The 14,781-nt window shown below is 40.7% G+C and overlaps 1 protein-coding gene across 4 annotated transcripts; it reads left to right on the plus strand.

The window, feature by feature from the left end:
- Nucleotides 1–126: 126 nt before the first annotated feature.
- dnajc16 (DnaJ (Hsp40) homolog, subfamily C, member 16) lies at nt 127–7,432 on the plus strand. 4 transcript variants are annotated; one of them, XM_074644657.1, is made up of 16 exons: nt 127–326; nt 1,564–1,705; nt 1,853–2,037; nt 2,117–2,183; nt 2,282–2,606; nt 2,708–2,892; nt 3,889–3,993; nt 4,102–4,260; nt 4,360–4,490; nt 4,639–4,822; nt 5,119–5,298; nt 5,389–5,465; nt 5,628–5,708; nt 5,893–5,982; nt 6,078–6,248; nt 6,374–7,432. In XM_074644657.1, the coding sequence occupies exons 3-16, from the start codon at nt 1,865–1,867 to the stop codon at nt 6,819–6,821; spliced, it is 2,376 nt and encodes a 791-aa protein (XP_074500758.1). In that variant the 5' UTR covers nt 127–326; nt 1,564–1,705; nt 1,853–1,864; the 3' UTR covers nt 6,822–7,432. The 4 variants fall into 4 exon arrangements, with proteins under 4 accessions (XP_074500758.1, XP_074500760.1, XP_074500759.1 ...); XM_074644659.1 differs by having other exon boundaries at nt 1,564–1,695; XM_074644658.1 differs by lacking the exon at nt 1,564–1,705.
- Nucleotides 7,433–14,781: the final 7,349 nt, after the last annotated feature.

Consider the following 14,781-nt stretch of genomic DNA (forward strand, 5'->3'; position numbering starts at 1 on the left):
TACCACAACACGCTCACACTACCAACAACCCGCGGTGCGACGAGCAATAAACCGAGCACACACAAACATTGAAAAGGGTGTCACTAAATACTCAATCTCCCAAAATGAATTTCGACACTGTGGCACCTCCTCCTCCTCTCCTCCTCCTCTCCTCCTCCAGCAGGTTGTGAGCTTCGCCCTGGAGGAGCTGCTGGATGCTGCCGAACACACCCTGGGCATCTTTGCACATCAATGTAGGTGTGAAACCAACAACAGCTGAAGAAGAGCATCAGAAACCTTCATCAGATATGTGGCGTTGCACCGGTTGACTGCTGCTGCTGCTTGAGGTGAATGTAGAGCTGGTGCTGTTTGAGATTGCTAGCCTCTGTAGCAACGCAACTAACGTTAAATCCAATGAGAAAAACGTTTTATCCTCCTTTTTATCTTTAATGTTAATGTGACAGCCCAGTGAGACATGTCTGCAGGATTGCTCTATTGCAATGTCTCTTTGCTGTATTAGTTAGTAAGCTGACATATGCTAGGTAGCTGTAGTTTGCATGCTATAATACCATTTTCATTTAGCTATCTTCATCGTTTTTTATCATCATAATATGCTGACGTCAGCTAAAGGCTGTGTCATGATTTCAGCTCTGAACATCCTCAGAATTAATCCACTTAAAGGTCCCATGTTGTAAAAAAAAAGTGAGGTTTCCATGTCTTTTTTATATTAAAAAGCAGGTTTAAAGGGACTGTTTGTGAGATTCAGAAATGCTTGTTAACAGCGACACCTGTGGCCGTTAAGTTAAAGAAACTCAGCGTCGGGCTCGCGCTTCTGCTCGCTCTACATAGACATGCGGTTTTGGTGCGTCCGTGTAGTTTGTGTTGGAGTCCTGTCTGAACAGTGTAGCCACACGCGAGCGCGCATGGGACACCGACCCGGGTGATTTATACGTGTAAGAAGTTAAAAAACAGTCCCTTTAAACACAGAATTTCAAAATGTCCCAGTTTATTTCCTGTTGAAGTGTACGGCTTCTTCCGAATTCACATACTATGCACTACATACTCAATATGTGTACTATCGTTCAACATACTTTTGTGTTAAACGGTAGTATGTATCTTTTCGGACGCACTAAACAGTAATTAACGTCGTCACTCCCTGAGAGCCTCCTTGCCGGTTGGAGACTTGTAACCATGGTAACCCGTGCCAACCTCATGTGAGCAAAGCAACGGTTTGCGAGAATCAAAGACTGAATTCATTTTAATTATATATCACGTCTAGCAAAATGAAAACTTATTCTTACACTTAAATTGAAGCCTTATTGATGTTACAGAGCTGTCCGTCAACGTCTGTTATGAACGTTGTCGTCACTACCGCATTGCAATGTGGGATATTTATGCCGCCGTAGTGTCCAGCGTTGCATACTGTAATATTTCACCGGAAATAGTATGCAATTAGAGTACCATTGGTTTCATACTAAGGTTTCAGACATACTTAAATATCTCACATACTGTTTTAGCGTACTAAATAGTATGTTAGTATGGAATATTTCGGACGCAACCAAACATTCAAAATGTGTGTCCCAGTTTATTTCCTATTGCAGTGTATGAATGACATCAGCTGACAGGAAGTACACCTGGACCCAAGCTGTTGCCTAGCAACGCAATACCGTTGCAGCTCCGTTGAAATGCACTAAAACGGAGCGTTTCAGACAGAAGGTAAATACAGGTATATTCAGGCAGACAGTATGAGGAAAATTACATTACAGCATGTAAACATGTTCTAGTAGAAACATAAAATACAAGTATGAACCTGAAAATGACCACAATATTGGATCTTTAACTTGATGCTGATGCTTCTTGTGATCTATTAAAGGTTACTGTGGTGATGGCAGGGTCAAAGATGTCCGTGCCACTGGCTGTAGTGGTTGTCCTCTCAGTGCTGCTGACAGGAGCAACCCCTGCTGGGCCTGAGATGGACCCATACAAGATCTTGGGCGTAACCAGGAGTGCAAGCCAGGCTGAGATCAAGAAGGTCTACAAGCGTCTTGCAAAAGAATGGTAAATATGTTTCACATGACGCTGACCTGTTTTTATGAACCTCATTCAATTCTTAACTAATAAGCATCTTCTTCTAAAGGCATCCTGACAAAAACAAAAATCCAGGTGCTGAGGACATGTTTATCAAGATTACCAAATCTTACGAGGTTAGTCATTTTTCCCATCAATATATTGTGCCAGTAACAAACATATGCATGAGAGGAAGAGGTCTGCCATATTGACATTTGTTCTATCCCAAATCTAGATCCTGTCCAGTGAAGACAAACGAGCCAACTATGACCGTTACGGGCAAACTGATGACACCCAGCCATACGGCGGCGCTCGCTACGGTCAGCGCCACGACAGCTTTTACTTCGACGAGTCCTTCTTCAACTTTCCCTTCAACAGCAAGAACCACAGGGACTTTGCTGACAGCAAGTACACGTTGCACTTTAACCAGTACGTCAATGACGTGGTGCCCGACAGCTACAAGAGACCATACCTGATAAAGATCACCTCTGACTGGTGCTTCAGCTGCATCCACATCGAGCCCGTGTGGAAAGAGGTGGTGCAGGAGATGGAGACTCTAGGTTTGGAATTAACCTCTAAGTCATCCAGAATTATCCAGCAGCCCTGTTGTCTATGAAATTGTATACGCCGAGTTTAAAAGTGTTTGTGTATGTCTTTGCAGGTGTCGGGATAGGTGTGGTAGATGTTGGCTATGAGAGACGGTTAGCCAATCACCTCGGCGCTCATCGCACCCCATCAATACTTGGAGTCATAAATGGCAAAGTGACGTTTTTCCATTACGCTGTAGCAAAGGAGCACCTGAGACAGTTTGTAGAAGACCTTCTTCCCCAGAGACTAGTGGAGTGGGTAAGTATCTGTGCATTACAGGGAGGAGGACTAAAACATTGATTTATATGTAAAATGTAGGTGAACAGATTTGTAAAGGATAAACAGTACTGTATATTAGGGCTGTCAAATTTGGCCAAAAATGATGTTTGAACAATCAATCTAAAAAAACACATAGCTTTAAACTATTTGAATGTAGAATATTTTTGCGCATTACAGTATGTCCATGACACCGTGTCCTAACTGGCCGTGAAGGACGCAGCACTGTGCAGTGTGTTTTTTTTTAGCTGAACTTTTGTCGGATGCCCTGTTTCTATTTATTCCTGTCGCTCGGTTTGAAAGAACGGACGAGAAACGGCTGATTCATGAAGATGATATGAGGAGTTATCTATAATGATCCTCCTCATTTCACTACAAAAACCTAAATAAGGTGACAGCTGGCTGGAGGGAGATCACCAGGAGATCGCCTGAAAGTTTCCTACTTGCTTTTGGCTATATTGTAAGTAAGTTCCAGTAAATATCACAATATAAAACGCGCGCTTTCTGTTTAACAAGTACAAACATCGAAGGATAGCAAGCACTACTCACTCATCTTTTGAGTGGTTACGTCTCCAGTGTGATCTGGAGCCCACAGCTGACAGGTACGTGGTTTGTTTACATGAGGTAACGTAACGCTTGTTGTTAGGACACGGCGTCGCTCTCTCTGCAGCCAGGTTCTCTCTCCATCATTACTGTTGTTGCTGAAATATTTCTCTTTCAACTTGACCTAATGTTACATTTCATTTTTCAGTTAATGAAAGTGACGTGTGACTCTGTCATGTGGTGCATTCACTGCCAGCCGCGGTAGTGCTGCTTTTTTTTTCCCACAATCGAATATTCATTTCCATATTCAAATATCTGGCTTTTTTTTTTTTTACCATTCAAATACATATTCAAATTTAGAATATTCGTGGACAGCCCTACAGTACATATACAATTCAAAATGAATTAAACATTTTGTATTTTCTATATCTCAAGGTCACCGACAAGAATGACCCGCAGTTCCTGAGCAGCTGGCATGAGCTCAACAAGCCCCATGTGCTTCTGTTCGACCAAGTGCCTGTAGTTCCTCTGCTTTACAAAGTAGGCTCTCACCTTGCAGGTTTTTTTTACATATATCTCAGGTTCCAATGACAGTAATCACATAACTAACACAAAACATGTCAATCCTTTATCTCTGCATCTCCATAGCTGACAGCGTTTGCTTATAAGGACTACTTGCAGTTTGGCTATGTGGACCAGGGCCTTTCAGAGACCGCTAATCTGCAGAAAGAATTCAATATTAACACGTACGCTCCGACCATGTTGGTCTTCAAAGAGAACACTGACAAGCCCGCTGACATTATTCAGGTAAATCACAGCAGCAGGGAGCTATTATTCACGGTTATCTATACACTGAAATGTTAGCTCACTCTTTTTTTTCTATATGGTTTCGTTTGTTCTCTGCAGGCCAAAGGAATGAAAAAGCAAATTATCGACGAGTTCATGTCAAACAACAGATTCCTCCTCGTGCCACGGCTGGTCAATCAGAAGCTCTTTGATGAGCTCTGTCCTGTCAAACAGTTCCATCGACGCAGAAAGTAACACAACCTAATATTTTCTTTTTTAAAACATGATAAATCAGAGACTGAATTCATTTTTGTTGTAATTTACTCATTTCATTTGAGGTATTTTAAGATATGTAGTTAGCATTTACTAAAGTTACTGTTGTGTCTTTCCTCCCCTCAGATACTGCGTCCTGCTGATCACAGGTGACGAAGAGACCTTTTCTTTTGGGAACCAGGCGTTTCTCTCTTTTGCCTCGACCAATACCAAGGAAGTCGTGAGGTTTGCGTATGTGTACCAACGGCTACAGCAGCCTCTTTGTGACATCCTCATGCAGAACAAGGACAGTGCACAGTCACCAGCACAGGTACACTCACATATCTTCAACACTGCAGCTGCCAGTTCCATTGTTCATCCACAATATATGCACATGGGGATTTGAGAATTGGTATCGCTTAAGGACATGGAATGTATGAAACTACTAATAATCAGGTGAATAATGTATTACTGCAAGGATCTGAGACAAAATAATAATATCAAGGGTTATTGCTTACTGCCAAAACAGCGTGGAAATATGTAACAAACATAAATACTGTATATACAAATATCTCAATTTGTTACTTTTCTATACATATAATGAACTGAGTGCTTTTTTAAACTCAGGTGGTGATCCTGGAGAGGCGTAATGCTGCAGGGAAGGCCTTGTACAAGCCGGTGACCGCCTGGAACGGCAGCGAGGAAGACAAACAGCGTCTTCTGGAGGAGCTGGACCGACTACAGAAGGACCCGTCCATCCTAGTCCATGACGCCATGCTGCCCGAGCTCAACAACGAGTTTGCCTCCGTGCGTTCTCTTTGAGTAAAAATAGTGGGTTTGAACAATGCGTGTCAAACCACCAGTTCTGTTACTAAATGTACTAATCTCACTCTGTAGATGTTTGTAATCCGATGGATCTATGCATCTTACGATTACCTCGCTGAAGTCATCGATGACATTCTGCACAACAACTGGTAGGTTGAAATCTTTAGTTTAATTTTAGATGCTCTTAAGCAATTCCACTTATATGTAACAATATATAATTTTGCAAACAAGCTTACTTCCCACCCGTTAGCTCTTGAGATGTGAATACAGTGCGTCTAGTTGCACTGAGACATCTGTGACTATTTTTGCAGGCGCGAGATGATGCCTCTTCTGTCCCTCATCTTCTCCGCCTTGTTCATCTTGTTTGGAACCGTGGTCATCCAGGCCTTCAGGTTGGTCGCTCTAACCATTCAGTACATCTAGACCACCAAAACTAACTATAGCAACATCAGCCATTCCTGATCCCTAAAAGCTTAAAGACAAGCCAGAGAAAAGAAAGTAATAATGCTTTTCATCTTTACTCTTCTACGCCTGCGCATCCCCTTTAGGAAAAAACATTTTTCCGTGTGTTTTCAGTGACTCAAGTGAAGATAAGCAGACTAAACCGAAGGCTAAAGATGGAACAAAAGCGGAAAATGGGTCACCAGGGACTGGTAGTGCTTCAAGGCAAGAGTACATTTATAATTTCCATATTAAGGCTTTATAAAGTGCAGGATTTATCATCATGTTTTTAAGCTTTTCACTTTTGCCGTTGATTTTAGTCGGCCTCCGAAGAAGAATTTTGTAGAGGTGACGGAGCTGACGGATATCACTTACATAAGCAACCTGGTGAAGCTGAGGCCAGGACACATGAACATAGTGCTAGTGCTCACTGACGCCTCCAAGAACATCCTCCTTAGCAAGTTTGCCAAAGAGGTCTACTCCTTCACAGGGTAAATTAAACATTTCACTTTTCCTCGTGTGGAATGAATAAAGTCCATTATATGTTACGTTATTGTTGCGTATAAAACAATCCTGTTTATAGATCGTCACATTCATTCTTTCAACACTCTCCTAGGAGCCTGACACTGCATTTCTCCTTCCTGAATATCGACAAGCACGGCGAGTGGATGAACACGCTGCTGGAATATGCCCAGGACGCCATGCATATCGACGCGGACGAGGACGACGGGGGAAACCGCAAGATGGACTACACCGGCTACGTTCTGGCACTCAACGGCCACAAAAAGTACCTTTGTCTGTTTAAGCCCGTCTACACTGGGGAAGACGTTGACAGCAAGTCATCTGAGGATGAAGGGGGCACCTCAGGGAGGAGGTCGAGGTCCAGTTCCCGTGACGACCACCCGCCGCGCAAATCCAACCGGTCCCGCAGCTTATCCACCCTGCAGATCCACCACAAACTGGACCGTCTGGGGTTGTGGATGGAAAGGCTCATGGAAGGCACTTTGCCTCGTTACTACATCCCCACGTGGCCAGGACTAGACAAAATCACCCCCAGTAAATAGATCGAGGCGCGTTCTGTCCTATTTTTGCACTTGATATATTTGATAGTTACAGGTGTCTTTAAAGGAACAGTGCGGAACATTTTGGGGGATGTATTAGCAGAGATGGAATATAATATTCATAACTATGTTTTCATTAGTGTATAATCATCTGAAACTAAGAATCGTTGTGTTTTCATGAGCTTAGAATGAGCCCTTCATATCTACATAGGGAGCGGGTCCTCTTCATGGAGTTCGCCATGTTGCTCCACCATGTTTCTACAGTAGCCCAGAACGGACAAACCAAACACTGGCTCTAGAGAGAGCCTTTCACATTTTTATGTTACCTTAAGGCCACCGTAGTTCTCCAATACGCTTGTGAATCTGTGGGAACGTGAGCAGCAGAATGTAAAACTACTACTACTTAAACACACACACACTGCTTAAAGATGCAGTGTGTAGGATTTTGGCGGCATTAGGCGTGCAGCGGATCACGAAACTCACGGTTCAGATTGTATCACGGTTTTGAGTCACGGATTAGAAAATATAACTATTGCACTAAATTAATTACACTGAAAGCAAGGAACGTTTGGCTATGGTCTTACATGGAAACAACAACATAAATAAATCAAATATTGAATTACTCAATAATACTCAATTCTGTTAAATAAAAGTTCAATATGAGGCATGATGATAGTTCTTCCTTTGAACAATAAAAAAATAAATGAAAATTCATCAAAATCATCAAAAAAGTTATCAAAAAAAAGAAAGCAAAGCAGACCTGAGCTAGCTTTTTCAGAAAGATCAGATATTATTAAAGCCTTGGTTTTCCACAATGGAGTATGTCCTCATGTCTGCAGTGATAAACAGACCAATAGATCTGTACAGATCAACTGTGGTCCATTACACCCCTAGGTGGCATCTAGTGGTGAGGTTGCAGATTGCAACCAACTGAAACTCCTGTGTGGCCAACCTGCGAATAGCCCTATCTAGGGCCTATCTCGAGTTTTGTTTGTCCATTCAGGGCTACTGTAGAAACATAGTGGACTCCGTGCAGAGGACCCGCTCCGTATGTAGATATAAACGGCTCATTCTAAGCTAACGAAAACACGACGATTCTTATTCTCGGGTGTTTATACACGAAAGAAAACATACTTGTTAATATTATATTCCATTTCTGCCAATAGATCCCCCTAAATGTTACACACTGGTCCTTTAAAGTTGGGTCAATATCACAAACTTGGCTTCAGTGCAACTGCTGTGGGACCGGTTCTTTAACGCACCCCTCTTACACTCATCGCATGCTGTTTTCAACTGTTGCTGGTAGTCATATTTTATTCAGAGAAATGCTGCTGCTACAACCTTGTGAAGAGAAAACTAAATCACTGTGGCCACCTGTACTCTCCTGCCTCCATGACCATCAGTGATATTCACACACTAAAGGAGGCAGGATGACTACTATAGACTTCGTTGATGAATACTGTGAATAGAGGTGCATGTCTCCAACACTAAATGTCTTGCCTTTTCATGCATCTCAGCCCAATTACTTTTCCTTTATAGATCTCCTGAATGCCGACTCGCTTGTGCAATATAGCGCACTGCTGTAACAACAAAGCCTTTGTCTCGTTAGCCAGTAGCTTCATGTAGCAAACATAATGAACAGGCTTCCCATTTCATTTTCTGAATGTTTCCCAAAATGGCCACGATTGACTGATACATTTTCATTTTGTCATCTTGAATTACGTAGACATAAAGTCAGACTTTAGTGTGCGCTTGCTTGGGTTATTATTAATTTATTTTGTCAACACTAAGTGTAAAAACGTCATTGATATAACTTTGTTGGTACATTGTGATGTAAATATTGTACATAATCATGTTATTATAAAGAGTATGTAACTTGAAAGATAAGGTGAATGTTTTACATGGATTTATGAAAAATGCTGTAGTTATGTTTCTGTTTGTTTTCCACTGAGAGTTTCTTTTACAAGTTAGTGTAAAAAAAATGATGTCTCCTAATGTCAGATGTTTCAGTTGGTCTTCAGTAGTGCATTTATCCTCTTGTTGGTTGTAATAAAATGCTTTATGTTTGTTAATTGTTTGCAGAATTTTCTCTTCTTACCAGATTAACATGATCCTATCTAACTAAAAATAACAAAAAATATGACTATTTATACAGCAGAGAAGACTGTAGATCAAGACAAATACAAACAACACAGGTGTTACTAATAACATTAAAGCTGAAGTAGGCGAGATTGGAGCAAATATGATTAAAAAAAGTTATTTTTATAAAATGGTTGCTATATTGTGACAGTAGTATATGAAAAAGGTAACCTGAAAAAAAACATGGTGCCTCTGTGTCCTCCGGTGTCCTCCAGTGCTCCTAACAGCATCTGCAAGATTTCACAGACCGAAGGAAACAACCAGTCAGAGCTGATCTGAGGTCCGCTTTCACGCTGCCGTCTTTGAGAGCCGGCTGTCAATCACTCGCGAACTCCGACCAAACGGTCAAACTAGGCAGCGCTGATCAAATATGAATCAATATTATGTTACGTTAATGCCTATTTCTCGCCTCAAATGTTTTCAGAATCATCTTGTAGTGCACGGTTTAGCTGTAAAATGCGAAACTTTGTGACACCGTTGTCATTCAAAAGGAGCGCTCTCTCAATGAAATGACCTGTGATTGGTCAAAGTCTCCCGTGCTGGGCTAGATTTTCTAAAGCCTGAAAACAGAGCCATGAGGAGGTGCAGGTGTCTAGTTTTCTCTCAGAACACTTGAATTACAATATGCTGAAAGGTTATTATGGAATTTTTGCCCAATGATGCCAAAAATATTCTACCTACTGCCACTTTAACAATAGTTCTGTTCCCAGCCACTTTACCAAACGCCTCAAAGTGCAATCTTCATTCAGACTAGAAGAATACTGTATACACCACTAACTAGAATTACCGCGTCGCGGATGTATGCCTCCGCCAACCAGTCAAGTTGCAGTTTACATCCATGTCTGTCCAAAATGTTATTACTTCATCATTTGATCCTGTTAGACATTTTGGTTGAAATTGTCATAATTAGCATATGAATTCTTGAGTTATGGCCAAAAATGGGTTTTTGTGAGGTCACAGTGACCTTGACCTTTGACATCCAAAATCTAATCAGTTCATCCTTGAGTCCAAGAGGACATTTGTTCAAAATCTAAAGTTATAATGGGAATGGGACGGTTGTGAGGTCACAGTGACCTTGACCTTTGACCTCTGACCGCCAAAATGTAATCATTGCCTCGTGTTGTCTTTTGCGTGTTAATTTATAGTTTTGTATTAAAATGAACATGTTGTAGCCCAGTGGTTCCCAAACCTTTTCTGCAGGGCAGAACCCCCAGGCCAGTGCAGAACCATGCATCATTGATATTTAGGTTTGCTGCATCCTCCCTTTTATAACTCTGCCCCCCCAGTTTGGGAACCACTGTAGCCTATAATGTTTTCTACATCTTCTACTATGTTGTATCGCCACAAGAGGGCACCGTACCGTCAGGAGTAGGTTTGGCTTATTGTCCTACACATATCTGATGTTTTGTTGTTATTTTTAGCCTCTTCAGTGGAGCAGAAGCTTCAGTGAATGTCTAAGTCACGAGCTTCATATGATGTTTCTGGTGTTCTTAATTTGCATTTTGCTTTTATTGATACACTAACGTTTCCATCTCAGGTGGATGGAAACATACTAACTGCATATTTTCTTTATTTATTGTATTATTGAAGTTTTGACCGGCGTAGCGACAGTAACTAAGGGTGCGGGACTTATTGTACAGACACGCTTTGTACTGGCCTCGGTCGGTTTCCTCTCTCTTGCTTTTTGCACTCACTGACCCCTCTGTATTGAAAATATGCTGTCAATACAACCTTGAAGGGCTCCCATGTGTATTTCCTTATCTGATAGAGAAATAAGGAGCGGGGACAGAGTGAGGAAAGATCAAATAGTAGTGGAAAAGCAAATGAGTTGATATTTCAATAGTTTTTCTTGTCGCTGCAAAAATCAATGGTTACTTTAAACTGTCTTTTGTTATGAAGTCGGGTGTTTGTGTTTTTATTTTAAGTTAATAGCGACTTGACGATGTGCAGTGAGTGTTTTGTGAAAGGAAAGTCACTCCCTTCCTCTCACATTTAACTGTGAGTGTGTGAGAGAGACGGTGCGTGTATGCGTGTGTGTTTTCTGCATTTAGTCTCAAGTGAAGAGCTTCAGTTCCTCTCCTTGAACTCAGCTTTAATTACTGGAGCCTCATTGACTGTATCCTGTGTGTGTGTGTGTGTGTGTGTGTGTGTGTGTGTGTGTGTGTGTGTGTGTTAGCAGGGTATGCTTTAAGGGCGTGGCTACCTTATGATTGACAGGACACTACCACAGCGTTGTCCCTCTTACAACTTTAACCCTTTGTGTGTTTTCAGTTCATGAAAGTTAATTATAACCACGGTGTCACGGTGACTACGTCCACTTCTTATATACAGTCTATGGGAATAACATATATCACGTTTAGCGACACGGTCAAGTCTTATTAGGTTGGTTGTTTTTGATGTTTTTATAGGTTTATTGACGGTAAGAGAGTAAGACAGATTCAGGAAATATTCATTACAGCAACTCAAATCTTTTCGAAATGAAAGAAAAAAAGGGTCATGCTTACTCCTGTGATGGATACTTCTTACTCTTAGTGTTTTGCCTCGCTCTACTTATCTTACACCACCATGCAAAAGAATACAGCTGGGTGTTAAATGGCTGCTCTGACATAATACCTCCTCAAGCTTCCTCTAATACCGACCTATTTTAGCTAGGTTTAGACTGCACACACACATGCACAGATCTATATCTTTAACCTCAGTGCCTCCTGAGTCTGACTCTGTAGTTAGCCTGACATGCTGTGCTCCCAGACTTTAGTTAAATCCATTCAGTATTTCACTGTGGGATTTAAAGCTTAGGTTTTGAGGCAGAAGTCTAGAAATGATAAAAACAAGTAAAAGTTAAGACAAAGTTAGAGGTGTGTTGGCGTAATGTTCTTCAGTATCTCCCCCTCCTGTAAATCCCACACCCTGAGATGGTTGAATTAACAGTGAATCACAGCCCTGGAGTTAAAACTACACCTTAGTTTGACTCCTGCCGTGAGATTTGAGCTCAGTCAAATTGCCTACTGAAGAAAATCCATGGAATTAACCGAAGCTGTAAGTCAAGGAACAAGTAAATCTATACTCGCTGAAATATGTATGTGCCCTGATTAAGTAGGGTTTTTTTCAGTTTGATTAATAGACACTAGAAATGTGGTTTATTTGTTTAAGATCTTTGATCAACTAACAACCCTCAAAAAAAATAATTTCACTAGCTGAATTGATCAAATTGATTTTAAAGCTATACATTGGATAGTTTGCAGTAAACGCCCACCCATAGATAGCAGATAGTGAGCCAAACAAGCAGGATGCACTGTGCATTTTGGATGCCATGAAACCATAGACTGTATATAAGAAGTTTTCAGTGAACTGAAAACACGCTGTGAAAGGGTTAAAGTTGTAAGACGAAAACACGGACAACTCAGTGGTAGTGACCTGTCAATCACAAGGTAGCCACACCCTAAAGCATACCCTGCTTTATTGTCTATTTGACTCTAAATGGGACCATAATTTACTAAATGAACATCATGTTGTATTGAAGAAGTAACTAGTGATTGAGACCATAAACTCATGTTTACAATGTTTATTGAGGTAATAAATCAAGTGAGAAGTAGGCTCATTTTCTCATAGACTTCTATACAATCAGACTTCTTCTTGCAACCAGAGGAGTCGCCCCCTGCTGGCTGTTAGAAAGAATGCAGGTTTAAAGCACTTCAGACCCGGAGGTTGCCCACTGCATGAAACCCAATAATATAATACTTTATGTGTGTAGGTCCACGTATAGAAATTTAAAAAGTAAAACATTACAAATCAAAAGACTCATCAATTTGGATTAAACAAATAATCAACCTAACAATTTCACAATTCCCCAAAACAAATTAACCGTGAGAAACAGACGAGTCACCAACATACTCAAACTACCCAGCACTACCATTCCCTCTCTGATGTGTTAGTTCAGTCAAAACAGGAAGTGGTTCTTTTGTTTTCAAAGGTTGCTATGGTGAGGTCACTTCCTGTCTGTCCATCAGGGCTGCTGGCGTCCTTCTCCAGCTTGTTTGTACTCTTATAATTAGGACATGTTGAGGTAGAAGGAGAGCGCGGGAGCAAATCGACCAAGAAGAAGAGAAAAGTGGCAAAAAGAAAGCAGCTTGCAACACTTGTTCTTGACCTCGATGAAAAACGTCATGAGGTCAAGGAAAAGGAGAATTCATAAGGATTCAGGAAAAGACAACCGCAATACTCAGAGAATCCAACTGCACTTATACTATGCAACGGCAGATGTTTTTTTTTAAGCATTTACGACTTTTTTCTCATAAAATTACGACTTTATTCTTGCTATATTATGACTTTTTCTCGTATAATTACGACTTTTTTCTTGTAAAATTACAACTTTATTCTCGTAATATTCCGACTTTTTTTCCATAAAATTAAAACTTTATTCTTGTAATATTACTTTTTTCTCGTAAAATTACGACTTTATTCTCGTAATATTAGGCCTTTTTTCTGGTAAAATTAACTTTTTTTCTCGTAAAATTAAGATTTTATTCTCGTAATATTACAACTTTATTCTCGTAATATTATGACTTTTTTCTCGTAGATTTACGTCTTCACGATTAACAGAGTTGTCTGAGGCCACACAGCAATTGAAGCGCACATTGTATGCATGGTACACAATCAACTAGTATGTGATTTGGAATGTAACCATGGTAACATTACTCAAACTGAACTTCCTGTCTCATGTTTCATCCACTCACAGGGACCTGTAACACACCTACACACCATTGCAGCTGATTAGCAAAATGTTGGTACACTAACATGTTAAATGAAGATAGTGGACATAAACATTATAACCGCTAAACATTAGCCTTTTAACATTGTTAATGTGAGCATGTCAGCATTTAGCTCAAAGTACAGCCTCACGGAGCAGCTTGCACGGCTGTAGACTTGTTAATTTTCTGCAGAGAATCACACTTTTTTCTCTTCTTCCATTCATTTTCTTTCTTTCAGTCTCCCATCCTGCTGGCAGCAAGTTGAGCAACCATCTTCTCTCACTTTTCTTTGTATTTTGTTGTGCAAACAACAGACACAGCCCGAGGTTTAACACACTCTTGTTTCGCTCAGTGTTGAGGATCTTTGTTCTGTCTGTTTGTCTCTATCCCTTCCTTCGAGCTATCTTGTCTCATTTTTCATTTTCTCTGCCCTTTCTCTCCTCCTCATCCCAGTCAAATTTCTCTTTATTGTTTTCCTCCTACCAACCCAGATTTGCAAAACATACCAGATTTATTGCCACTTGGAGCCCTATGGGGGGATTCAAGACAAACAAAAGGATAAAATGAGTATAGCTTCATAGAAAATGATAATCAAGAGTTTATTTAGTCTGCAGTTTTTGGCGGCTTTACAGGGAAAACTGCTGCCTAATTACTTTATAATTCTAGCTTTCATATTGTGTGGATTTTTCCAAAAATACTGTCGCAACAAAACACCATCTGTCCACTCCACCTAATGGGTTAGGATGACTCTTCTTCAGCTCTCCTGTATTCATAGAGATAATAAGCACTTTCACAGTCGAGACCTTTTTATTTCCATCTGTGGAACCGTATTTATGTTGGCATAAACAATTCTGGCCAGGTCAAAATGAAAGTCAAGATGATCCCAAATGAACAAAGCAAATTTCTATTCAAGTATGGTTTGAAAAATTACCATTAATGCAGTGTAGTAGAGGAGTTCTCACTTAAACATTGTTTTCATAAAAAATAAACAGGATAAACAGGATAAGGGTAGGTGGATGGGAGAGGACGGGAATAAAGGGAATGAGAGGGAATGAGAGGGAAGGAGGCTATTTTAC

This window comes from Sebastes fasciatus, chromosome 8 (assembly GCF_043250625.1).
Source record: "Sebastes fasciatus isolate fSebFas1 chromosome 8, fSebFas1.pri, whole genome shotgun sequence".
NCBI lineage: Eukaryota > Metazoa > Chordata > Actinopteri > Perciformes > Sebastidae > Sebastes > Sebastes fasciatus.